The sequence below is a fragment of the Carcharodon carcharias genome, chromosome 13 (genome assembly GCF_017639515.1).
Source record: "Carcharodon carcharias isolate sCarCar2 chromosome 13, sCarCar2.pri, whole genome shotgun sequence".
Lineage (NCBI taxonomy): Eukaryota > Metazoa > Chordata > Chondrichthyes > Lamniformes > Lamnidae > Carcharodon > Carcharodon carcharias.
The window spans coordinates 78,400,618-78,428,036 of NC_054479.1; the positions used below are offsets into that span (position 1 = coordinate 78,400,618).

At 42.0% G+C, this 27,419-nt stretch overlaps 1 protein-coding gene across 1 annotated transcript; it reads right to left on the minus strand.

The window, feature by feature from the left end:
• Positions 1 to 3,374: 3,374 nt before the first annotated feature.
• On the minus strand, positions 3,375 to 24,720 carry LOC121286446 (lamina-associated polypeptide 2-like). Its single transcript, XM_041203565.1, has 6 exons — positions 24,395 to 24,720; positions 24,039 to 24,165; positions 21,744 to 21,863; positions 20,659 to 20,744; positions 7,630 to 7,709; positions 3,375 to 4,530 (listed from the first exon to the last, which is right to left on the minus strand). The coding sequence occupies exons 1-6, from the start codon at positions 24,626 to 24,628 to the stop codon at positions 4,242 to 4,244; spliced, it is 936 nt and encodes a 311-aa protein (XP_041059499.1). The 5' UTR covers positions 24,629 to 24,720; the 3' UTR covers positions 3,375 to 4,241.
• Between the last annotated feature and the right edge of the window lie 2,699 nt (positions 24,721 to 27,419).

The following is a 27,419-nucleotide window of genomic DNA, read 5'->3' on the forward strand; positions in this document are numbered from 1 at the left end:
CTGCTTCTAGAACACTGTCCAGGAGTGGACATCATACAAATTCATTAGAATGAAACTAGGGCTACAAAGGACAAGTTTCATACACTAGACTTGTATTCTCTCAAGTATAGAAGATTAAAGGGTAAGATAATTCAAGAATAGGCTAGACAGAAACTCTTTCTTTTGGCAGAGGAGTTCACAACATTTTGTTAAAATTAGAGCTAGGTTGTTCAGGGCGATATCAGGAACCACTTCTCACACCAAATATTGGTGGAAATCTTGAACATTGTCAATGCTGGAGGTCAATTGAAAATTTCAAAACTGGGACTGATAGGTTTTGTTAAGCTAGTATGAAGGGTTATGGAACCAAGACATCTATATGGAGTTAAGATATAGAGCAGGTATGATGGAAGTGAATGGCCTCTCCCTGTTCCTACTTTCTGCTGTTGAACTGTGTCTTTAAACCACAAGCTTGTGTTTCTGTCACTTTGAATTATAACAATGTGCTTTCTGGAGTGAAATTGAAATATGTAAGAATTGTATTATAATTTGTACATAACAAGGGTTTCTATAGAAAATAAGTGCTTCCTTGGTGATTTCTCTACCCATTCCTCAGTTTCTATTATGACAAGACTAGTTTCAAATCTGTTGCTCCTATGTAAACAAATAGAATGAAGCTAGATGTAATAAAACTAAGTTGTGGGTGGACCTACTGCACTCCTTCATCATTGAGACTATTCTGACTTTCTTTCACCCTCCTCCTGTCTGTTGACTTCCAGCTCCACTGCTCATCTTTCTCCTTTTGCATAAGCTGTAATCCTGCTTCGTCTCCCTCATGTTGCAGTTGTTTTTTTTTAAACCACCAGTTTCACATAGTGTATTTCAATTTTATATCCCTTGGACAAACATCAGCTTTGTAGTAGCTGATAGTCTCACATTGTATTGTTTTGCTTAGATTGGTCCAATTTAATCCATTAACAGTCTGTCTAGTCTCCAAATATATTCCAATGCATTATTTCCAATTATTGAGGTATTTTCTGAAATTGCTCCACTCTTTCACAGTATTTCCATTAAGTAGCTGAAAGCTGTATCTTTACAAGAACCCGCCTTGCAAAGTTTTGCAAACTCAAGGATTAAACATTCCCTACTTACAAACATTGTTTATTGGACTAAATGTAGTCTCACTCTACATTATATACTGTTTTGGAATTGACAGATTTAAATAAAACCAAAGCATTTACTGTATTTATTAAATTGTAATATGTTTGTGAATGTTTTAAACAGTGGCAGAATGTAGGTACTGCTAGCAAAGCCAGCATTTATTCTCCTCTAATTGCCCTTTTCTGAATGGCATCCTAGACCATTTCAAAGGGCAGTTAAGAGTCAACAGCATTGTTCAGAGTCAGAATTTGCATACAGGCCAGACTGGATAAGGATAGCTGCTTTTTTTTCCTACTAAATCAGGTGGGTTATGACAACCTGGTAGTTACACACTCACCATTACCGATTCTTGCTTTTTATTCCAGATTTATTTAATTAACAATCTAAATTCTTCAGCTGCCTTTGTGGAATTTGAACTCCTGCCTCTGGATCATTAGTCCAGAGTATGGATTACTAGTTCAATAACATAACCAGTAAAATACCAAATTGATCAATTGCTTTTTTTTTTTGAAGCTTTTAAAAGGAGTAAGTCTATTTTTTAAAAAATCTATAAGCAACAAAATGAATTGGGTAAATTCAATAGATTTCAATTTTATACAGGATCAGTGTCGAGCAGAATTGAAATGCAATGTGGTTAACACATGCCATATTTTACATATCCTCCATCTAACTAAATTCCTGCTGCCAGTTTTAAAGCACATTACAGATCAATACACTATTGCTGCTATAGCAAATTGGGGTTAAAGGACACTTATTTTTAGCATTTGAACTGTAGACATCACCTGAACTGAGCAGTTTCTAATAATTGCATCAAGTCACAAGACTGACTGATAGATCCATCATTTCAACCTGTTCTTGCCCCATAGAACTGCTTTCTTGCTATTTTAATTATTCATTCTCTCCTGTCCTCACCCACATGGCTTATCCAATACCCTCCACCACTTTAACGGGTAACTGTCCCTAACACGCTCCCTTTCATTATGGATATCCTATCCCTCATCAGGCGGCCTTGAGGGTTCTCTCCTTTGAGTCCACATTCACCACCATCCTCCTCTGCCTGGCTGAATTTGTTCTTTGAATACCAATTTGAATAGAATGTCCAATTCTGGGTACCGTACCCAGAGGAAGGATGGAAAGGCATTAGAGAAGGTGCAGAAAAATTTATGGAATGGCTTCCTTCTGTGCTGTAACCATTTGGCCCATCATGTCTGTGCCAGCTCTCTGCAAGAGCAACTCTGCTAGCTCCACTCCCCTCCTTTTGTCCTGCAATTATTTTTCCACTTAAGATAAATATTGATAAATACCCTTTTGAAAGCTATGATTGGTCTCCTACACTGATAATGAAGTTCAACAGAAGCTGCAGGAACAGCATCTCATTATTTGATTGCTTTCTGGACTCAACATTGAGTTCAATAATTTCAGATCACAACCAATGCTCCCATTTAGTTGGGCAGCAGCTGTTGGTAAAGATCCTGTGACACCCATCTCCTCTCGACAGATCTTTTCTTTCTTTACTTGTCCCATTATCATCTTGTTCTGCCTTGCACCAGGAAGTGTCTCAAAATAACTTCATCCCACCCCATCTCCTTTGGAAGATTCTCCATTGCAGTCATTCTACTGTGTTTCCTTTACACAGCTAGCCACGTGGCTAAATTTACAGATAAAGCTGTTCTGAGACTTATGAAATTTTCCCAGTTATATCAGGGTTTTCAGTTATGTTGTCATTCAGTTTTAGATGTGCTCCTTTCAAGCCATTGCACCACTTACATATTCCAGATTAAGTCATTTAGGAATAAAGATGAGAATTTACATTGACTACCATATCATAATATAATGCTTATAGATATTGTGACAATTGTACTTGTATGAAAACTGGACAAATTTAGTGCAAAAGTAAGTTCCAATGTCACAATACATACCACCATTAAATGTTCCCAAACACATTACAAATAGGTTAAAACGAAGACTGTTTTGAGCTGAATGCTTTGCTCTGCCAGATCACAAAGACAACAGTTGACAGAAATTCTCTTGTGGGTTCTCCTGATTGGCCACTGTAACCTCGGCAGAAACACCAGGGTATCCACACAAACTGAATTCCAGCAAAGGTATAGTGACCTATGAGAAAATCGCCAAGGAGCGTGTTGGGATGCTGTGGCAGGTAATGCCCTGCTGGTCACTAGTTGGCAAGAAAAATGCTGTTAGTAAGATGCATACGAGCTCCATTGTCATCATTATTTTAGTCATTTTATTTTAATAAGAACATTTAGTATTGCTAATAAATATGACTTCTAAAAAGACATGGTTCTAGACAATTAAAATACACAAGTCTATGTTATGCCTGTAAGCACACTCTAGTAAAAGACAATGATCTAACAATGAAAACCTCACAGTGAAGAATATCTGATGCCACAGATTGGCATGTGCCAAGGTTCATTGTGCAATTTGTACTTCTATCCAATTACATTCTTCACTGACAGATGCAATGTTTTTCAAACATATTCTGCCAGAAGTAGATGTACTTCTTGCTATAAGCAGCAATGCAGAAAACTTTTATTGTAGTTTAATCCTCATTTTACCAGATCAACACAATTCAACTAACATTACATGGATCACAGTATTATTTTTAGAACATAGATCTTTGAGCTCATGCCCAGTCTAACCACACCTCAAAAGGTATAAAAGATTCAACATTACTACTGACATCATATATAATCCTTATTGGTCACTACTTAAAATGGCTACAAACACACATTGTAGCATCACATTATATCTTACCCTCACTGTGCCAATTGTACCCAGATCAATTGTTTTTTTTAAAAAAGTGAAGAAATTCTAAATTTAGAAAAATAGTTTACAAAAAAGTCTGAGACTGTAATTTTTACGAGTTTTTTTCCTTATATGGCACAGAGACCTGATACATAATGGTCCATCTCCAAAGCAGAAATCAGATGTCCATTTTCCTTTTCTGCCGTTATTAAACATTTGCACGTGATCACTTTCCTCCCAATAATCCCCCTACCCCAGTCTCTGCTCAAATATAAAAAACAAAACTGTTCATTCACATTTGAACTCGAGGATGTAGCCACGATTAGCTGTCCTACTCATTGGTGACTGCCAGCCGCTGACTTAGAGGAACCCTCGGGGATGACGGGGAATGGATTCCCTTTGTTTGTTTCCATGGCTTGATACACCAAGAACAGGAAGAATGCCACGATGAGGAGCACCACAATCTGCATCCAGATGGAGACAGAGCGGTGATTTTTACTCTTCTCTGGTTTGACCTGCGTCACTGGCTGGATTTTGGGTAAAGGCCTTCTTGGAAGTGCATCCTTGAACATGAACTCAATTGGTCTCCCAGCAGCCCCTCTAATTGGTCTCCGGCAAGTGGCACTACAAAGAGTCAGGCAGAATGGAGCAGATAAAAACATTAGGATACTTTAGTCTTACTACAGACCTTAAAACTTTGAATTGCATTTTGGGTTTTTAAGAGCAATAGACGGGTTTTTAAGAGCAATAGGCCCATTGAAAAAAAACTTTATATTTGCTTGCTCTTTGACGGCCTAATGTTCCCAGTAAGTATGCCCTAGAAGGCTCCAGGTTCAATCCCTTGTCAGCACACCGTGGATTAGAGAGATGAGCTCGATCCCCATTTAATGACTTCTGCTGGGAATGTGTCTGTGTGTTTGCATGTGTGGATTTTGACCAAGGACAAAATTAGGCTTAGCTAGGATGGCTCCTACAATAAATAGACTGCCAAATAGATTCAGTCCTAGAACCATAGTAAATCCCATTTATAACTGTAACATCATTCTTAATCAATACTGCTAGACTCCACTTTGTTTTCCTTCTTCACCATTCCAGAATACTTGGTAATCTGGAATATTAAGATTCTATTCCTGGCCTTGAGTGAACTACTTGATAGACTTAATCTGTTGTACAGTATGGATACAAAGTTATTTAAAATATTACATTAAATTGTAGGGCTTAGTTACAAACGGTCACCCAATAATTATGTTTTTTGTAAAAAAAAGTTTAGATGTTTATTTTGAATGTTGAAAGCTCCAAGTAAAATTTCAGTTAATCACAGACCCTCAGTATGAATACACACCTCTACCAGATACTGGCAAGATCTCATACAAAGATGCAGCTTAGTGCAATTCTGAGATTATAATAATGGTGAAGCCAGCTGATGGTTCCACAATAATGTTGGTGAGGTGAGAAAACAAAAACAAAAATTCATTTGCACAGCATGTTCTTCAATGTACATAACTGGAGGTGGTACCAGTCACACAATGTTTTTTGCTGGTGGCCATCTGTTTGATACAATAAGCTTGCATTAATTTAGTGTAGTGACTGTATGACAAAAATTACCAAGTTCAATGCAAGGTACACATCACTGAAAAAGTTCCTGAAAGTAACACACTGGGCCGAGCAACATTTGTCCATTGAATTGCATCTGAGTGAGTATTTGGATGGGGAATTGTTTAGAGACAAAGAATAGGGATAATGGGTACGTAGTCCAGGCAGAATGTGACTAGTAGTATTCACCACAGATCTTCAGTTTGTCTACTATGTTTATAAATAACTTAGATGAAGGAATAAAGAACTTTAATAATGGCACAGTAAATAACATAGGTGGGAGTAGAAAGCTGTAAAGGGATTTTGATAGATTAAGCGAGTGAGCCAAACTCTGGCAGATGGAGTTCATTTGGGAAAATATGAGGGCATCTGCTTTGAACCCAAGAAATTTAGATCAATGTTTTATAAACCATGAGAAGCTAGGACCTATGAAGCAGCAGAGATTTAGGGGGTCGGAGAAATTATTAAAAACTGGACTGGTTAAAAAATCAATTTAAAAGGCTAATGGGATATTGGCTTAAGAGGGCTGAAAGGTACACTACAGTTGGTTGGGTGGTAAATAGTGAGGAGGATAGCTGTAAACTGCAAGAGGATATCAATGGACTGGTCAGGTAGGCAGAGCAGTGGCAAATGGAATTCAACCTGGAAAAGTGTGATGTAATGAATAGTAGGATCCTGGAAATTACTGAAGATCAGAGGGGGCCTTGGTGTGCATATCCACAGATCCTTTAAGGTAGCAGGGCAGGTAGATAAGGTGCTTAAGATATATGGGATACTTGTATTCTATACCTCGGCTAATAAAGGCAAGAGTAGGGAGGTTACACTGGAATTATATAAAATGCTGGTTAGGTCACAACTGGAGTACTGCGTGCAGTTCTGGTCACTACATTATAGGAAGAATGCGATTGCACTGGAGAGGATGCAGAGGAGATTCACCAGGATGCTGCCTGGGCTGCAGGGTCTGAGCTATGAGGAAAGATTTGATAGGCTGGCATTGTTTTCCTTGGAGTAGTGAAGGTTGAGAGGGGACCTGATAGAGGTGTGTAAGATGGAGGGGTATAGATAGGGTGGAGTGGAAAGCACTTTTTCCATTAGCAGAAGGGCCAATAACCAGGGTCACAGATTTAGGTTACGAGGTAGAAGGTGAAGAGGGGAGTTGAGGAGAAATTTTTTTACCCAGAGGGTGGTGGGAGTCCGGAATTCGCTGCCTGAAAGGGTGGTTGAGTCAGAAACTCTTGTAACATTTATGTAGTATTTAGGTATTCACTTGCATTGCCATAGCCTCTAGGGCTATAGGCCAAGCGCTGGAAAACGGGGCCTCTTTCTGTGCTGTAAATGTCTATGAGTCTATTTATTTCTACTTGCGCTATTAATTCATCTATCTTGTTACAAATGATTTGCCCGTTCATATATAACACCTTTAGTTTTAGCTATTTATTATATTTTCCCCTGGTTCAGCCTCAGTTAGAAGACATATTGGAACACCACCACCTGGAAGTTCCCCCCAAGCTACACACCATCCTGACTTGGAAATATATCACTGTTCCTTCACTGTCGCTGGGTCAAAATCCTGGAACTCCCTTGCTAGCAGCATTGTGGATGTACCTGCACCACATGGACTGCAGCGGTTCGAGAAGGCAGCTCACCACCATCTTCTCAAGGGCAATTAGGGATGGGCAATAAATGCTGGCCTAGTCTGTGAAGCCCACATCCCATAAATTAATTTTAAAAAGTTGGAACTGTCCTATTACTGCTATTAAACTGTCTCTTTCTGACACAGCTTGTTTGATTTTACTACTCTGTTCGATAGACTTGATTCTTCTCTTTAGACTTTAAGATTTCTTACCTGAACCCTCCCTCTCTCCTTATTAGATTAAAGCCTTATTTCCCAGCCCAGTTATTCGATTCGCCAGGACACTAGTCCCAGCCCGGTTTAGGTGGGGTCTCTCCAAATGGAACTGTTTTCTCTGGTGCCAGTGTCCCATGAATTTAAACCTTTGTAAAGAGGTTTAAGCTCCATTTTAGGTACACCAGACTGAAATGTTTGTGATATGACTGAGGGGGCACCACAGCAACCAGCTTCCAATGTGTTACTGAAAGATATAAAAAGAATAACAACCCCTACCCTACCTGATCCCTGTAGGTGTTGGTGCCTGATTTGGGAACATTTCTTCCAGCAAGTTGTCCTTCAGTACTTCTTTTTGTTCAACCTATAAAATTAGAAATGATTATAATGCTTTCACTACAAGTTTTGTTGTAGTGAGTGACTTTAAAACAATAGAAACAAAAGACCCAAAACTCCACAGGGATGTACAATTAAAAAGAGTCAACTCTGCAATACAGGAATTAGCAACTTCCCTGATTTTTGCTCCAATTTCTGATTTGCTGGGATGACTGGTCATCTGGCATATGGCAGTTCAGCAGTTCTTCTGCATAAAATATTTATTTAGATTTACCCCACACAGCACTCAAGCATTCTGGTGTAAGGAAGAAAACTAAATTAAATCACTTTACCTCTAAAAAGGCCTATCTATGGGTCTAGCATTAATCATGGCAGGTGCAGTTGAGAGAGATTAGAACTCTTCCATTTTTCTAGAGCAAAATATACACACACACATTTAAAAAAGTTCTGTGCAGATATATTTTAAAAGCTCTGTGCAAATACGTCATCAGCTTTTCTGAAGGGAAATAGCATCGAACCTCTCCAGTGAGGTGGTCACACCGCAGGTAAAGAATGTACAGGCAGAAAGAGAATGGGTGACTGCCAGAGTAAAAGCACTAGGCAGGTAGTGCAGGAGTCCCCTGGGTCCAAAACCCTAACAGATTTTCCATTTTGGATACTGCTGGGGGAGATGGTTTCTTAAAGGAATGCATCAACAGCCAAGTCTGTGGCACCATGAGTGGCTTAGCTGCACAGAGGTGGAGAAAAAAAAGAGTTGGAGAGCAATAGTGATAGGAGATTCTATCATAAGGGGAACAGATAGATATTTTTGCAGCCACAGACTTGACACCAGGGTCAAGGATGTCACTGAGCAGCTGGTGGACATTCTGAAGGGGAGGGTGAACAGCCATACCAGTACCAACAACATAGGTAAAAAAGAGGGATGAGGTCTTGAAAGCAGAACTAGGAAACAAATTATAAAGCTTACTCCCAGTGCCATGAGCTAGCGAGATGAGGAATAGGAGAATAGACCAGATGAATACTGGAGAGATGATGTAGGAGGGAGGGATTCAGATTTCTGAGGCATTGGGGGTGATTCTGGGGAAGATAGGACGTGTACAAGTTGGACATGTTGCACCCCAGTAGGACCAAGACCAATGTCCTCGCAGGGTTTCCTAGTACTGTAGGGGTGTGTTTAAACAAGATTGGCAGGGAAACCCAGCGGGGAGACATGAGAGGAAAACAAAGAAGAATGAAAGACAGAAATGTAAAAAGCTAAAGTGGAAGGCAGAGGAAACAAGGGCTGGCAGCAAATATGGCCATAGTACAAAAAAGATGTATAAACTTTTTAAAAGACAAGTCTAAAGGCACTGTATCTGAATGCATGGAGCATCTGCAATAAGGTAGATGAATTACAGCGCAAATGGATGTAAATGGGTACAATGTGATTGTGATTATGGAAGCATAGTTACAAGGTGACCAAGGCTGGGAACTGAATTCCCAGAGTTTTCGATATTTAGGACAGACAGACAAACAAAGAGGTAGCGTGGTGTCGTTAGTTAAGGATGAAATCAGTGCAATAGTGAGAGGGGATACTAGCTCTGAAAATCTAGATGTAGAATCAGTCTGGTTGGAGCTAAGAAGCAACAAGGGGCAGAAAACATTAGTGGGTGTTGTCTATAGGCCACCAAACAGTAGTAATAAGGTAGGGGACAGTATTAAACAGGAAATTAGAGATGCATGTAACAAGGGTGCTACAGTAATCATGGGTGACTTTCATCTAAAGATAGACTGGACAAACCAAATTAGCAATAATACAATGGCGGATGAATTCCTGGAGTGTGTACGAGATGGTTTTTTAGACCAGTACATTGAGGAACTGACTAGGGAACAGACTATTCTAGATTTGGTATCATGCCATGAGAAGGGGTTAACAAATAAACCCCATCCACCACTACTCTCCTCCATCTGGCTGAACTTGTTCTCACACTGAACAATTTCTCCTTCAACTCCTCTCACTTCTTCCAAATAAAAGGTGTGGCTATGGGTACCCGCATGGGCCCCAGCTATGCCTGTCTCTTTATGGGGTATGTGGAACATTCCTTGTTCCAGTCCTACTCTGGCCCCCTTCCACAACTCTTTCTCCGGTACATCGATGATTACTTCGGTGCTGCTTCATGCTCTCGTCGGGACTTGGAAAAATTTATTAATTTTGCTTCCAATCTCCACCCCTCCATCATTTTCACGTGGTCCATCTCTGACACTTCCTTTCCCTTCCTTGACCTCTCTGTCTCAATCTCTGGTGATAGACTGTCCACCAATATCCATTACAAGCCTACCGACTCCCACAGCTACCTTGAGTACAGCTCCTCACACCCCGCTTCCTGTAAAGACTCCATCCCATTCTCTCAGTTCCTTCGCCTCCGTTGCATCTGTTCCGATGATGCTACCTTCAAAAAGAGTTCCTCTGACATGTCCTCCTCCTTCCTTAACCGAGGTTTTCCACCCATGGTCGTTGACAGGGCCCTCAACCGTGTCCGGCCCATCTCCCGCGCATCCGCCCTCACGCCTTCTCCTCCCTCCCAGAAACATGATAGGGTCCCCCTTGTCCTCACTTATCACCCCACCAGCCTCAGCATTCAAAGGATCAGCCTCCGCCATTTCCGCCAACTCCAGCATGATGCCACCACCAAACACATCTTTCCTTCACCCCCTCTCGGCATTCCGTAGGGATCGTTCCCTCCACGACACCCTGGTCCACTCCTCCATCACCCCCTACTCCTCAACCCCCTCCTATGGCACCACCCCATGCCCACGCAAAAGATGTAACACCTGCCCCTTCACTTCCTCTCTCCTCACCATCCAAGGGCCCAAACACTCATTTCAAGTGAAGCAGCATTTCAATTGCATTTCCCCCAACTTAGTCTACTGTATTCATTGCTCCCAATGTGGTCTCCTCTACACTGGAGAGACCAAACGTAAACTGGGTGACTGCTTTGCAGAGCACCTGCAGTTTGTCTGCAAGAATGACCCAAACCTCCCTGTCGCTTGCCATTTTAACACTCCACCCTGCTCTCTTGCCCACATGTCTGTCCTTGGCTTGCTGCATTGTTCCAGTGAAGCCCAACGCAAGCTGGAGGAACAACACCTCATCTTCCGACTAGGCACTTTACAGCCTTCTGGACTGAATATTGAATTCAACAACTTTAGGTCTTGAACTCCCTCCTCCATCCCCACTCCCTTTGTTTCTTCCCCCTTCCTTTTGTTTTTTTCCAATAAATTATATAGATTTTTCTTTTCCCCTCTATTTCCATTATTTTTAAATATTTTTAAATCTTTTATGCTCTCCCCACCCCCACTAGAGCTATACCTTGAGTGCCCTACTATCCATTCTTAATTAGCACATTTGTTTAGATAATATCACCAACTTCAACACCTATGTGCTCTTTTGTCTGTGACATCTTTTGATGATCTGCTTCTATCACCGCTTGCTTGTCCCTACAACCACACCCCCCCTCCACTTCTACACACACACACACCCACACTCACCCACACACACACCCACACACACATACCCACCCACACATACCCACCCACCTTAAGCCAGATTATATTTCACCCCTTCTTGGATTCACCTAGTTCTGTTGAAGGGTCATGAGGACTCGAAACGTCAACTCTTTTCTTCTCCGCCGATGCTGCCAGACCTGCTGAGTTTTTCCAGGTAATTCTGTTTTTGTTTTGTAATTAATAATATTGTTGTGCGGGATCCTTTAGGGAACAGTGACCAAAACATGATAGAATTCTTCAGTAGGACGGAAGGTGAAGTAATCCGATCTGAAGCTAGGGTTACAGAATCACAGTGCAGGAGAGGCCCTTCGGCCCCCTGAACTTGCACCGACACGTGAGAAACACATGACCTACCTACCTAATCCTATTTACCAGCACTTGGCCCATAGCCTTCAATGTTATGACGTGCCAAGCGCTCATCCAGGTACTTTTTAAACGATGTGAGGCAACTCGCCTCCACCACCCTCCCAGGCAGTGCTTTCCAAAACGTCATCACCCTCTGAGTAAAAAATTTTTTCCTCACATCCCTCCTAAACCTCCTGCCCCTCACCATGGACTTATGTCCCCTTGTGGCTGACCCTTCAACGAAGGCTGCTCCCTATCCACCCTGTCCATGCCCCTCATAATCTTGTACTCCTCAATCAGGTCGCCCCTCAGTCTTCTCTGTTCCAATGAAAACAACCCAAGTCTATCCAACCTCTCTTCATAACTTAAATGTTTCATCCCAGGCAACATCCTGGTGAATCTCCTCTGCATCCCCTCCAGTGCAATCCACATCCTTCTTATAATGTGGCGACCAGAACTGCACACATTACTCCAGCTGTGGCCTCGCCAAGGTTCTATACAACTCCAACATGACCTCCCTACTTTTGTAACCTATGCCTCGATTGATAAAGGCAAGTGTCCCGTAAGCTTTTTTCATGACCGCACTAACATGCCCCTCCACCTTCATGGATCTATGGACACACATGCCAACGTCCCTTTGTTCCTCAGAACTTCCTAGTGCCATGCCGTTCACTGAATACTGCCTTGTCAAATTACTCCTTACAAAGTGTATCACCTCACACTTTTCAGGATTAAATTCCATCTCCCACTTATCTGCCCATCTGTCCATCCCGTCTATATCTTCCTGTAGCCCAAGACACTGAACCTCACTGTTAACCACCCGGCCAATCTTTGTGTCATCCGAAAACTTACTAATTCTACCCCCCAAATAGTCATCTATGTCGTTTTTATAAATGACAAATAACAGGGGACCCAGCACAGAACCCTGTGGTACGCCACTGGACACTGGCTTCCAGTCACTAAAGCATCCTTCTGTCATCACCCTCTGCTTCCAACAACTAAGCCAATTTTGAATCCACCTTTTCAAATTACCCTGTATCCCATGTGCCTTTGCCTTCTTTACAAGTCTCCCATGTGGGACCTTGTCAAAGGTGTTGCTGAAATCCATATAAACTAAATCAACTGCGCTACCCTCATCTACACACCTGGTCACCTCCTCAAAAAATTCAAATTTGTTAGGCATGACCTCCCTCTGACAAAGCCATGCTGACTATCCCTGACCAAACCTTGCCTCTCAAAGTGGAGAGAGATACTCTCCTTCAGAAATTTCTCCAATAGTTTTCCTATCACTAACGTGAGACTCACTGGCCTGTAGTTCCCTGGCTTATCTCTACAACCCTTCTTAAATAGCAGAAACACATTAGCTGTTCTCCAGTTCTCTGGCACCTCCCCCGTGGCCAGAGAGGAATTAAAAATTTGGGTCAGAGCCCCTGTGATCTCCTCCCTTGCCTCCCTCAGCAGTCTGGGACACAAATCATTCGGACCTGGAGATTTGTCCACTTTTAAGCCTGCCAACACCTCCAATACCTTGTCACTCCCTATATCAATTTGTTTAAGAACCTTACAGTCTCTTTCCCCGAATTCGATACCTTCATCCTCATTCTCTTGGGTGAAGACGGACGTAAAGTATTCATTCAACACTCTAGCGATGTCCTCTGGCTCCACCCATAAATTGCCCCCTTGGTCCCATATGGGCCCTACTCTTTCCCTGGTTATCCTCTTCCCATTGATATACTTATAGAATATCTTGGGATTTTCCCTACTTTTACCAGCCAGAGCTTTCTCATATCCCCTCTTTGCTCTCCTAATTGTTTTCTTAAGCTTCAGCCTGCATTGTCTGTACTCCACTAATGCCTCTGCTGATTTGCTTCCCTTGTACCTGCTAAAAGCCTCTCTTTTCCTTCTCATCGTAACCTGAGTATCTCTAGTCATCCATGGTTCTCTGGACTTGTTACTCCTTCCTATCACCCTAGAGGGAACATGTTGAGCCTGTACCCTCCCCATTTCCTTTTTGAACACCCCCCTACTGTTCCTCTGTAGATTTCCCCACAAGTAACTGTTCCCAGTCTACCTTGGCCAGATCCTGTCTTATTTTACTAAAATCCACTCTCCCCTAATCCAAAACATTTTTTTGCAACTAGTTGATTTCTTTGTCCATAACAAACTTAAACTGTACCATGTTGTGGTCGCTATCATTAAAATGCTCGCCCACCATCACCTCAGCCACTTGTCTGGCTTCATTGCCCAGAATTAGGTCCAGCAATGCACCGTCCCTTGTTGGACCCTCTACATACTGACCTAAAACGTTCTCCTGTACACATTTCAAGAAATCCACTCCATCCAAGCCTTTAACATTATGTCTATCCCAATTAATGTTGGGAAAGCTGAAATCACCTAATATAATTACCATTTTGTTATTGTTTTTACACACCTCCACAAATTGTGCACATATTTGCTCCTCAATTTCCCGCTGACTATCTGGGGATCTAAAATAAACACCTAACAATGTGATTGCCCCCTTTTAATCCTAAGCTGTACCCACAAAGCTTCTTTCGATTGCCCCTCCAAGATATCATCTCTCCTTACTGCAGTAACTGACTCCTTAACTAATAATGCAACACCTCCTCCTCTTTTACCCGCTTCCCTGTCTCGCTTGAAGATTCTATATCCCAGAATGTTGAGCTGCCATCCTACCCTTCCCTCAACCATGTCTCGGTGATGGCTACTATATCACAATTCCACAACTCAATCCTCACCCTTACCTCATTCGTTTTACCTGTAATACTCCTGGCATTAAAGTAGTGGCCATCCAGCCTTGCCTTACTCCCTTGAAGCTTAATGCAGCTGTACTCCCTCTGACTTGATTGTTTTACTGTATCATGATATGTCCCTATCCTGCTAACATTCTGTGTCCCATCCCCCTGCCGAATTAGTTTAAACTCCTCCCAACAGCACTAGCAAACACACCCACAAGGATGTTAGTCCCACGCTGGTTCAGATGTAGACTGCCCCACTTGTACAGGTCCCACCTTCCCCAGAAATGGTCCCTGTGATCCAGGAATCTAAAACCCTCCCTCCTGCACCAACTCTTAAGCCACTCATTCATCTGTGTTATTCTCCTATTTCTGAGCTCGCTAGCACGTGGCATTGGGAGTAATCCAGAGATTACAACCCGAGAGGTCTTGCTTTTTAGTCTACTGCCTAACTCCCTGAATTCTTGATGCAAGACCTCATCCTTCTTTTTACCTATGTCATTGGTACCAACATATATCATGACCTCTGCCTTATCACCCTCCCCCTTCAGGATGCCCTGCAGCCGTTCAGTGACATCCCAGACCCTGGCACCAAGGAGGCAACATACCATCCTGGAGTCACTCTGACGGCCACAGTAGCCCTATCTGTTCCCCTGAATATAGAATCTCCTATTACTCTTGCTCTGCTTCCCCTCCTGTACAGACAGGCTGCTTGTGGTGCCAGAAGCTTGGCTCTGTCCGCACTCCCTGGAGGAACCAGTGCCCTCATCAGCCTCCAAAATGGAATACCGATTTGCGAGTGGGACCCCAAGGGACTCCTGAACTACCTGCCTGTTTCTCTTCGACTGCCTGGTGGTCACCCATTCCCTTCCTTCCTCAAGTCCCTTCATCTGCGGTGTGACCACCTCTCTAAACGTGCTATCCACGATGCTCTCAGACTCGCAGATGCTCCACAGTGTCCCCAGCCGCTGTTCCAGCTCTGAATCCCGAGCTTCCAGGAGCTGCAGCTGGGCACACTTCCTGCACACATGCTGGTCCTGGGCACTGGAAATGTCCCCATCTTCCCACATGGAGCACAACACAGCTTTGAGCGCTCCTGCCATGACTTATCCCTTTAAAGTAAATCTTTTAAGTCAATTACTCAAGGGCCCTTCTTTCCTGATCCTTGTTACTGCAGAGTATACAAATTGTATAATCTAACCAAAGGAAATTACGAAGGTATGAGGATTGAGTTGGCTAAGATAGATTGGGGAACTTCATTAAATGGCATGACAGTGGATAGACAATGACTAATATTTAAGGAATGAATGTATGCATTGCAACAGTTATACATTCCTTTCTGGCACAAAAACACAACAGGAAAAGCAGCCCAACCATGGCTAACAAAAGAACTTAAGGATAGTATTAGGTCCAAAAAGGAGTCATATAAAGTTGCTAGAAAAAGTAGCAAGCCTGAGGATTGGGAGCAGTTTGGAATTCAGCTAAGGCAGTCGAAGTGATTGATTAAGAGGGGAAAAAGAGAATATGAGAGTAAACTTGCAAGGAACCTAAAAGTGGACTGTAAAAGCTTCTATAAGTATGTAAAAAGGAAAAGATTAGCGGAGACAACTGTAGGTCCCTTACAGATCAAAATGGGAGAATTTATAATAAAAAAACAAGGAAATGGCAGAGCAATTAAACAACTACTCGAGTTCTGTCTTGATGGAGGAAGACACAAACAACTTCCCAGAAATGCTCGGGAACTAAGGGACTCGTGAGGAGGAGGAATTGAAAGAAATTAGCATGACTAAAACAATAGTGCTGGAGAAATTAATGGGACTGAAAGCTGATAAATCCCCTTGGCCTGATAATCTACATCACAGGGTACTAAAGGAGGTGGCCTGGAAATAGTGGATGCTTCATCTTCCAAAATTCTGTAGATTCTGGAACATTCCCCAAAGATTGGAGGGTGGCAAATGTTACTGCACCATTTCAAAAAGGGAGGGAGAAAAAAGCGAATTATAGTCTGGTTACCCTAACAATATAGAAGGGAAAATGGTAGAGTCTACTATAAAGAATGTGAGAACAGGACAGTTAAGAAAATAGCAATAGGATTAGACAAATTTAACATGGGTTTATGAAAGGGAAACCATATTTGACAAACCTACTGAAATTTTTTTGCGTGAAAATAACTAGCGAGGGGATGCCGTGGGGTGCGAGATAGAGTGAGGGGGAGCCAGAGAGAGAGAGAAATGGGGAAGCGGAGGGGGAGAGCGCCAGGGAAAGAGAGATGGGATCAGGTGGGAGGGTGGGGGGGGCGGAGCCAGCAAGAGAGAAATGGGGAGGGTGGGGGAGCCAGAGAGAGAAAGATGGGGGGAAGGGGGGAACCAGAGAGAGATGAGGGAAGGAGCCAGAGAGGGGGAGAGATGTCTGTAGGTACATGTTTGTTTGCCCTTACTCAGGGACCTTATTCTTCCATATCTCCGCTTCTTCTGTTCTGCCTGGTCTGGAGAAAAACAGTTTCTTAACACAAAAGGGGTTAGTTTACTCATCATGATCTCTCGTCACAACCTGACCAGTTACCCAAGCATGGTCATAGCAAGTTGGTTCCAGGTCTATGGTTTAGGCATGATGAGATTATAGCTGGAAGAGTTCCTTTATCACCCAGGGTCCATTGTCCAAAGTGATTGCATTTAGTGGTTTGTTCCACACCCAACTGAATACAGTTGCTGTCTGGATGTTTTGTGAATGGGTCAAGGTATGGGGGTCATTCACATTTCTCTAAGATGATTGTCTCTGATAGATTCTTCTAGACAGCCTGACTCTGCTTTAATAGAATTGGTATTTGTAGGGTAGTTATACAAATGCTCAACCATCTTAGCTGTTTTAAATCACAGAAATGCTGATGTTCTGTCTTTTAAAACTCAACCAGTGGTTTCAGCCCAAAGTCATTTTCAATATGAAGCTAAAATTGTTGGCAAAGACTGCCTTCCCTAAACTCCAATGCAATATTCTACACACAAGGGTCTCAGTTTCTTTTTCACCTCAGTTCCAGTGTCCTGTGTGTAATTATCTCCAATCCCAACAAAAGACTAAACAATTTTATATAGAAAAATTGCATTCAAAACAAAAGGTAAACAACAAAAAAGTACACACACTAGCAAGGCTAGAGAAATTAAAATAAACCAATCCAAGGTTAAAAGAAAGGATGATGAAAGATATAAAAAATATAATGATTGCATGCAGTTAATTTTTCAACACTCAATTTGAACTGGCAAAGGATTAAAGGAATACTTACAAAAATGATTTCAAGGTTACTAAGTGATCCTGAAACTGGAATAATTGTCAGGTTTCCCTACTTGTTATGCCTGTCAATCACAGTTAAATATTTAAGTCCCTAAAGTTGAGAGAAAGTTTACAAGAACCCCTCAAATTTAACAGCCTATCATTCAAGTACAACAAAACTAAACCTCAAGTTTTGCGGTGTCCAAATCATTGACAAATAAAATATGGTGGAGAAAAATGGTGGAAACAAACAGTTAACCAACATCTTATACTTGACAAATCAAGGAGACAGAAGGGAAGCGAGAAGAAGAAAGCAAATCTAAAAAGTGACGACTTAACTCAATGCACTGTTGTGATCTAATTTTCAAAATACAAACTGAAATGTAGGATTCTTAGATGTAACAATTTAAGTCAGGACTAAATATCAAATTTATACTTGGGAGTTCCAGGGAATTCTGGTTCAGTTCAGTAGAGTTACCCTCAAGCATGGTATCCAAGTCATCCTCCATCGGATTCACATGTCCCAACCACTATCGTCCAAAGGAAGATTCTCAAAATTAATGCAAATGGTTTTAGAACAAATATATTCTGATTTCTTTGCAAGTTCCATAAAATGAGGGGGCAATTGATTTTCAACTCTAATGATCACTAGAAGCCAGGCCAAGAGTTTTCTTTTACCAGTCTATTTAAGACTGGAAGTGGTTACTACTACATTTCAGATAAAACTGGTAATATAGAAAGAAAAAAACAAAAAAACTGCGGATGCTGGAAATCCAAAACAAAAACAGAATTACCTGGAAAAACTCAGCAGGTCTGGCAGCATCGGCGGAGAAGAAAAGAGTTGACGTTTCGAGTCCTCATGACCCTTCGGCCGAACTTTAGTCAACTCTTTTCTTCTCCGCCGATGCTGCCAGACCTGCTGAGTTTTTCCAGGTAATTCTGTTTTTGTTTTTAATATAGAAAGAATCTGGAAGTATTACAATGGAAACCAATTTATAAATGCTTCTGCCAAGTAATTTTATTCCTATAACCTTCTATTCTTTGTTTTGATTTTTTTTTATATCAAATATGGCACTGTACTGTACCACGGATAAATCTGAAGCATAACAAAGCTTGAGCATTGGCTGAAATGGTTTTCCTACCTAAGTAAAAGTGCCTGTCACATTGAGTTCCAATTGTTTGGGCCCTAGCACCTATGAGGTGAAAAAGATTCAAATACCACTGAACTGGTTAGTGAGCAATTTTCACAACCCACTGCTTAAAAAGAGCTCACACACTTGAGTGCACTACATCAATAAATCCAGGCTTTTGCAATGCGTTGACACATTCATTCAACAGGGATATCTATCATTAGAAAAGGGATCTGAGCATGGATATTTTACACTTTTAAATGCTTTAGCCTTTTATCAATTTTCTTAAGGTTTGACTGTAGTAGAGAACTTTAAAAATCGCAAATGCCGTAAATGGCCAGGTAAGTCAGTATTTATCAAGATAAGTTAATGGTGCCTATACTTTGAAATAGTATTCAATGACCTGCATTGCTGCTTTACAGACGCTGACTGACTTGTGCATTGCTAGCATTTTCTGTTTTTATTTCAGAAAGAACGAGTAGCCTTTTAACAATTTGCAAACCCAGCAGTGGTTCTGATCAATAGTTATCCATAAGCAACACCCTAAAACAAAAACTAGTTGATCTGGTCATATATTCCACTACTGTTTGTGCAACCTTGCTGCATGCAAATTGCCTGCCACATTTCCTACATTTACAGCAATTACTACAATTGAAAAAGTACTTCATTTACTGTAAAGCGCTTTGAGATGTCTGCAGGTTGTGAAAGCCTATATATAAAATACACACACACATATTACTGGTAGAGAACTGCCCTCTCCCATGTGTGCGCACCACCGCTCCACACTTTAACATATCCATCAGCAAACTATGTTCCATGTGTAATTAATCTACCAGTAACTGTGTAATGTGCTGTGCATGTTAGGTGCAAGTCAGGTAAGTGCATTGAAGGAGAAAGGAATAGAAGGGCACACTAATAGAGTGAGAAGTAGGGTGGTAGGAGGCTTATGTTGAGCATAAACACCAACATTGACCAGTTGTGAGTTACTCCAGCAAACAGTCTAATTACAGCCATAAAGAATGTAGTGCCTCATTACGACAGCAATAAAACATTCTTATGTAAAAGCAAAATACTGCAGATGCTGGAAATCTAGAACAAAAACACCTGGAAAAACACAGCAGGTCTGACAGCATCTGCAGAGAGGGATACAGTTGATGTTTCAAATCATCAGAACTAAGACATATAGAAATGAGATGAAATATAAGCTGGTAGAGGGGGGTAGGACAGGTAGAGCTCGATAGGGGGCCAGTGATAGGTGGAGGCCAAGAAGAGACCGCCAAAGATGTCGTAGACAAAAGGACAAAGGGATGTTGACGGTGGTGATATTATCTAAAGGATGTGCTAATGGGGACATTAAGGGTAGCAAGCAAGACAAGCTAGCGACAGATGGCCCTAGTGGGGGTGGGGTGGGGGGGGTGGGGGTGGGGAAGGGATCGAAATGGGCTAAAAGGTGGAGATGAAACAATAGGTCGAAATAAATTTAAAAATAAGAGGGAAAAGAAAAATATATTTGTAAAAAATTATAAATTATTGGAAAAAGGGGGATCGGAAAGGGGGTGAGGATGGAGGAGAGAGATCATGATCTGAAATTGTTGAACTCAATATTAAGTCCGGAAATAAAACATTCTTCTTCACTTTAGTAGGCAACTTTTGTGTTTCACAAATTGCTGCAAGCTACTTTACACTCACTTTGATAGCATAGGATATGTGCAAAATTTTTGAAAACCACTATACAAATCAGAAAGCATTCCTCTCAATTTAAATTACCTGAAAGACCAATCTTTTCAGCACTAAATCCCATTGTTATTTGCATTGCTTAATTCAAATTATTAATCATTTTTACTCATAGTATATAATTGTTTAAATATATATTTGGATTTTTGACAGAGGAAGGATCAAGACTGAAAATGTTATGGAATAATCTGTCTAAATCACTTACCCAACTGTACTCAGTTTTTCTGTGCCTGGTTATTACAGGAGTCTTGGTCTTGCTTGTAAACAGCTCCTTATTTTCACTTATGATCTCTGAATAATCAAAAGATAGGTAGGTAATTCACTAAGTTCTGGAATTGCTGTCTGATCACCAACAATCCAATCTACAATTTTCTGGGGTTTCAACACACCTGATCTCACTATCACAGAGGAGAAAAAACAAGCAGAATTTTAAACAGCACTAAACCAGTCCAAATTGGAACGTGGGGTGACTAACAGGGAGAATTTACAAAAACATTTAATTGACGTTGAACACAAATTTGGTAGTGCTAAAGCAAACTGGGGCAATGGGAAAGCTTGTACTGTACTATATACAGTTAAAACTCGGTTGGTTTCATCAACTTAAAACGTTAACTCTGTTTCTCTCTTCACAGATGTCATGTGAGCTGAATATTTCCAGCATTTTCTGTTTTTAGTCAAGGGCTCGAAATTCTATGGAGGTATGATAAATGGTTAATTTACACTTGAACCAGCAGCTGAGGTAAACATCAGCCTGCTGTTCCACTGCCAATCCACAGATTCAGCTGAGCTCCATTAGAAGTCACGCTGTGTTAAAATTAAGCTTCAGAAATATTCTAGCAATTTTTATTCATGTAATGGAAAGCTCTTCCAATTCATATAGAATCAGCCATCCCAGAGTGCCACCCTACAGCTGACTATCACATTACACTAGAACAGAGTCCCTTCTGGTCTCACTCAGATAATTACAAACTCAGATTAACAGGAGGAGAGAGAATCAGGGAGAAATATTTGAAGAATATTGGGGTGGAAGCTGTTTCTTTTTGTGGTGGATATCAATTAGAAACAGTTGGACTCAATGATTTTTGTATTCTCAAGAACTTTTGTTAAGTATCTGGAATTCATATTTCAAAATATATAATACAAGAACTAAAGCTCATGATAAACATTTTCCTTCTGAATGAAAATCCATCAATCTGAGGCTTTAAATTCAGTGTTAGTTGTATTATAGTAGTGCCATAGAGCACCTCTTATTTTCGTCCTATAAACTGGCAGTTACAAGGGTCTATTCACCTTCTTCTGTGTCACTGTATTGATCAGAATCTGTACTCCCATTCGGCTGGTTTTCCTCAGTTACTGAGCCCTGGTCCATCAGCTGCTCCAGCTTCTTCTCATAAACCTTCCTGGTGGTGGCTACACAACAATGAAGGAGAGAATTAGGACATGTTACTCATTTCACCTGCAACTTATCAATCTCAATACCCCCAAAGAGCGAGAAAAAGAAAATGCGAAAATAAGAGAAAAGTAAAATAGCCCCTTAACAAGAGGGTACTGCTTTGTACAACAGTGATCTGCACCTTACATTATTGGAAGAGACAGCACTGATCAGCATAAGTAACGCTTTTTCAGCTAGGTAACAGCGAGTTAAGTGGAAAGAGTAACTGCACAATCAGGAATGGTGACTCTGGTTGTTTTTCCCCTTTACTTAGTCCAGGGTAGTCGACTTCAGTATCTCCACATTAGGTGATTTTTCATCCAGTGCACGATGAAAAACTGAGTTTCCAATCACACAGCACAAAGTGACAGTCCCACAAAGGCACGAACTGTCTCCATAAGCTTGCTGCCAAGAGTGACATGGCCTGGGGTCTTGCTTTGTGGGATATGAAACATTTTGCTTGTGCCCTAACAAAAATCCATTTTCAGCTTTCCTGATTCATAATCAAATCTCAGCATTCAAATTCAGTACAATCCCAGCATTGTGACATGCATTCCAAAAGGCAAGACTTGCTCTCTCAGGCTGAAGTATAACACTTGAGATGTGATATGCAAAGTGTTCAGCACTTTGCAATTTTCCCCACAAAAGTTTGGAAATGGATACCAAACACAATAATTGAACAGCAAAACAATCTACTGAAGATACCAGGAGGGAAGCGTTTCCACAAAACAGAAATCTTTACTGGGGGTGGGGGGAGGGCAGTGTGGAATGCATGGGATGGGGTTGATATAGCAAGGCAAAAACAGAATTACCTGGAAAAACTCAGCAGGTCTGGCAGCATTGGCGAAGAAGAAAAGAGTTGACGTTTCGAGTCCTCATGACCCTTCGACAGAACTAGTTCTGTCGAAGGGTCATGAGGACTCGAAACGTCAACTCTTTTCTTCTTCGCCAATGCTGCCAGACCTGCTGAGTTTTTCCAGGTAATTCTGTTTTTGTTTTGGATTTCCAGCATCCGCAGTTTTTTTGTTTTTATATTATTGATATAGCAAGGGCTGGGATGATCGATGGGATGTGAATGATACGAGATGGATGAAAAAAATTGGATAGATATGGCTTGGGATGGATATGGCATGAGATGGATGACATTATATGGAATGGCATTGGATGAGGATTTAAAGAAATACTGTTGCAATAATTTCACCGCAAATGTTTTGCAGGTTTCTGCTAGCAGTTACCCAATGGGCATATGAAGGAATGAATCCTACTCATGAGCAGCACTGAATTAAGTGCACAAGGAGTTAACCCTACAATTTCTTTGCTGCCAGTGACAACCATTCTCTGCAAAGGACCAGAACAGAATGGTGGCATGGGCACACAAAGTATGAACAGTGGAAAATCCTGGCTGAGAAAGGAGGAATACATGTCATATGTATGTGTATACATATATATATATATAGTAACAGGAGTGGTGTACAGAGATTGAGACTGCTAAATAAAGAACTATATAATGGGTGAAACAAGACGATTTAGTTGTGAGACCTCTGTGACTATAACTGCTGTGCCTGGTGACAATGGAAAGTCATATTAAAGGTCATTTACAAGAATCACGAAGAATGTCACAGGTATCATTTGAATGAAGAGAGAGAATAAAAGGAGAGGGAGAATAGAGAGAGAATACTGACAGAAAATAAGAGGAGCGGGAGAATAAAAGGAGAGGGAGAATAGAGAGACAGAATACAGACAAAGAATAAGAGGAGCGGGGGAATAAAAGGAGAGGGAGAATAGAGAGAGAGAGAATACAGACAGAGAATAAGAGGAGAGGGAGAATAAAAGGAGAGGGAGAATAGAGAGAGAGAGAATACAGACAGACAATAAGAGGAGGGGAAGAATAAAAGGAGAGGGAGAATAGAGAGAGAATAAAAGGAGGGAAAATAGTGAGAGAAAATAAATGGACAGGGAGAATAGAGAAAAAGAATAAAAGGAGAGAAAATAAAAGGAGAGAGAAAATAGAGGGAGAAGGAGATTAGAGAGAGTCATAGAATCCTTACAGAGTAGAAGGAATTAGGGGTATTTCCTGCCAACTGCGTCAAGGCTCTCAACACTTGGAAGCCCTACATTGCAAAAAAACTGTGTAATTCGTTATTAATACTTACCCACAATAGGACCTGCAGAAAACCCGTATTGTACAAGCTGTCCTTTTAAATCTTCATCTGACAACTCAGTCACATCTATTACATTTTTTTCTCCCACGTTAGTTTTATCCGTCTTCCTTGTGGCTTTCTGTATAACAAACACAATATTAAAGCTAAGAAACTGATATAAATATAAACATTTAAATCATATATTCTTTAAATGCCCAACTGTGGTGTTAAGGTGCACAGCCCTGGCGTATTGGCCCCAAGCAGTATTTCTTTGCCCAAATATCCACTGCTGGGTTACTTGCTGATCCCTTCACTTCACCATCTGAAACGGGGGAGGTGGGAGGAGGGCTGGAGCGCCAGGTCCTCACCTTTCCCGCTCGGCCTCGTCCACGGCCCCGGGCCGCCCCCAGGCCGCTCTCTTCCTCATCACTGGAGAAGTCGGGGCTCCGGCCGCTGTTTCGCGCTGTCAGGTGTTTGAGGTAAAGTTGAACATAAACATCTTTGCGCTGCTCCCCCAGCGGCAGTTTCACACTGTGGGCGATCAGCTCACTCTTCAGCCGCTCCTTGGTCAGCACCGACGGGTCTTCCAGGTACTCGGGCATGGCGCCGGAGTTCAAACAGCAAGCATCAAATCCGACAGGCCCAGAGGCCGCAGGCTCCCGCTCTCACACCCAGTAACAACAACCGCCGCCATTGGTTCAGCCACCCAGTTACAATACCCTCATTGGACAGCGTGGGAAAATGGGCGGGACCGTAACCAAGGACTCTGAGAGGGAGAGAACAGGGGGAGAATAGAGAGAATAAAAAGAGAGGGAGAATAGAGAGAGAATACAGACAGAAAATAAGAGGAGCGGGAGAATAAAAGTAGAGGGAGAATAGAGAGAGAGAATACAGACAAAGAATAAGAGGAGCGGGAGAATAAAAGGAGAGGGAGAATAGATAGAATACAGACAGAAAATAAGAGAGGGAGAATAAAAGGAGGGAAATAGAAAATAAATGGAGGGAGAATAGAGAAAGAGAATAAAAGGAGAGAGAAAATGAAAGGAGAGAGAAACTAGAGGGAGATTAGAGAGAGTCATAGAATCCTTACAGAGTAGAAGGAGACCATTTGGCCCATCGAGTCTACACTGGCTCTCTGAAAGAGCATTTTGCCTCGTTCCACTCCTGCCTTATCCCCGGAACCTTGCACATTCTCTCTTTTTAGATAGCAATCCAATTCCATTTTGAATATCTGAATCGAACTTGCCTCCACCACCCTCTCAGGAAGTCCATTCCAGACTCCAACCACCCTCAGGGTGAACAAGTTTTCCTCACCTGATTTTTAATTCTTTTGCCAATTGTTTTGAATCGGTGCCCTCTAGTTCTTGATGTTCTCTTGAGTGGGAAATGTTTCTCACTATTTACCTTGTCCATACCCTTCAGGATCTTGAATACCTCTATCAAGTTTCCTCCCAGCCTTCTTTTCTCCAAGGAATCCAGCCCCAAGAAGAGAGAGAGAATAGGGAGAGGGAAAGAGAGAGGGAGAATAGAGAAGAGGGAGAATAGAGGGAGGAGAGAGGTGGGTTGAGATGGTGGCATAGTGGTAATATCCCTGGACAAGTAATCCAGAGGCCCAGGCTAATGTTATGGGGGCATGGGTTTAAATCCCACCATGGCAGTTGGTGAAATTTAAATTCAGTTAATAAAATCTGGAATCAAAACTAGTCCCAGTAATAGTGACCGTGAAACTATAGTCAATTGTTGTATAAACTCATCTGGTTCACTAATGTCATTTAGGGAAGGAAATCTGCTGTCCTTCCCAGGTCTGCCTACATGTGACTCCAGACCCATAGGTGAGAGTGACTGCCCTTGACATCAAGCAGCGTTTAACTGAGTGTAGCATCAAGGAGCCCTAGCAAAACTGGAGTCAATGGGAATCAGGGGGAAAACTCTACACTGGTTGGAGTCATACCTAGCACAAAGGAAAATGGTTGAGGTTGTTGGAAGCCAGTCATCTCAACTCCAGGACATCACTGCAGGAGTTCCTCAGAGTAGTATCTTTGGCCCAACCATCTTCAGCTGCTTCATCAATAACCTTCCTTCCATCATAAGGTCAGGAATGGGGATGTTCGCCGATGATTGCACAATGTTCAGCACCATTCGCGACTCCTCAGTCCATGTAGCTTGGACAATATCCAGGCTTGGGCTGACAAGTGGCGAGTAACATTCACGCCACATAAGTGTCAAGCAATGATCATCTCCAACAAAAGAGAATCCAACCACCCCTTGATGTTCAATGGCATTACCATCACTGAATCCCCCACTATTAACATCCTGGGGGTTACCATTGACCAGAAACTGAACTGGACTCGCCGTATAAATACTGTGGCTACAAGAGCAGGTCAGAGTCATGAATCGTGCCACAAGTAACTCACCTCCTGACTCCCCAAAGCCTGTCCACCATTACAAGGCACAAATCAGGAGTGTAATGGAATATTCCCCATTTGCCTGGATGAGTGCAACTTCCGCAAAACTCAAGAAGGTTGACACCGTCCAGGACAAAGCAGCCCACTTGATTGGCACCACATCCACAAACATTCACTTGCTCAACCATTGACACACAGTAGTACCAGTGTGTACTATCTACAAGAAGCACTGCAGAAATTCACCAAGACTACTTTGACAGCACCTTCCAAACCCACAACCACTACCGTCTGGAAGGATAAGGGCAGCAAATAGATGGGAACACCACCACCTGGAAGTTCCCCTCCAAGTCACTCACCATTCTGGCTTGGAAATATATCGCCGTTCCTTCGCTGTCGCTGGGTCAAAATCCTGGAACTCTCTTCTCAACAGCACTGTGGGTGTACCTACACCACATAGGCTGCAGCAGTTCAAGAAGACAGCTCACTATTGCCTTCTCAAGGGCAACTAGGGATGGGCAACAAATGCTGGCCCAGCCAGTGAAGCCCACATCCCGAGAATGAATTTTTTAAAAAATGTGGTTGACTCAAGTTGTCTAGCAAGTTACTCAGTTCAAGAGTAATTACGGATGGGTAACAAATGCTGCCTTGTCAGCGGTGCCCACAATCCGATGAAAGAATAAAGAAGGAGGCAGAGAATAAAAAGTGGGCAAGAGAGAATAGAGAGGGAGAATTCAAGGATTACATCCCAGGGAGTACCTGGCAGCAATCTATATCAGTCAGCGCGGTGGTATCTGTGTGTGTTGAGAATGCTGTTCAGAGAGTCACATCTGGTGATGATCGGATCCAGCTGGTGCTTTCCAGCTGGAGATCTTGGATGTCTCCACAACACCTTGTGGCATATGTTTTGTCCTTAAAGAAGGTGTTCGTTACACCAAGCGCAAGGCAGCAGAAAGACTCAGGTCAACTCTGTTCTTATTTATCTTTCCCA

Bases quoted from the DNA above. Each gene is read 5' to 3' on its own strand.
- LOC121286446 (XM_041203565.1), bottom strand. From the start codon at position 24,628: ATGCCCGAGTACCTGGAAGACCCGTCGGTGCTGACCAAGGAGCGGCTG. The intron at 21,864-24,038 runs GTAAGTATTAAT...ATTGTTGTGTAG, and splicing joins TTCTGCAGGTCCTATTGTGG to CCACCACCAGGAAGGTTTAT. The intron at 4,531-7,629 runs GTAGGGTAGGGG...GACTCTTTGTAG, and splicing joins CCAACACCTACAGGGATCAG to TGCCACTTGCCGGAGACCAA.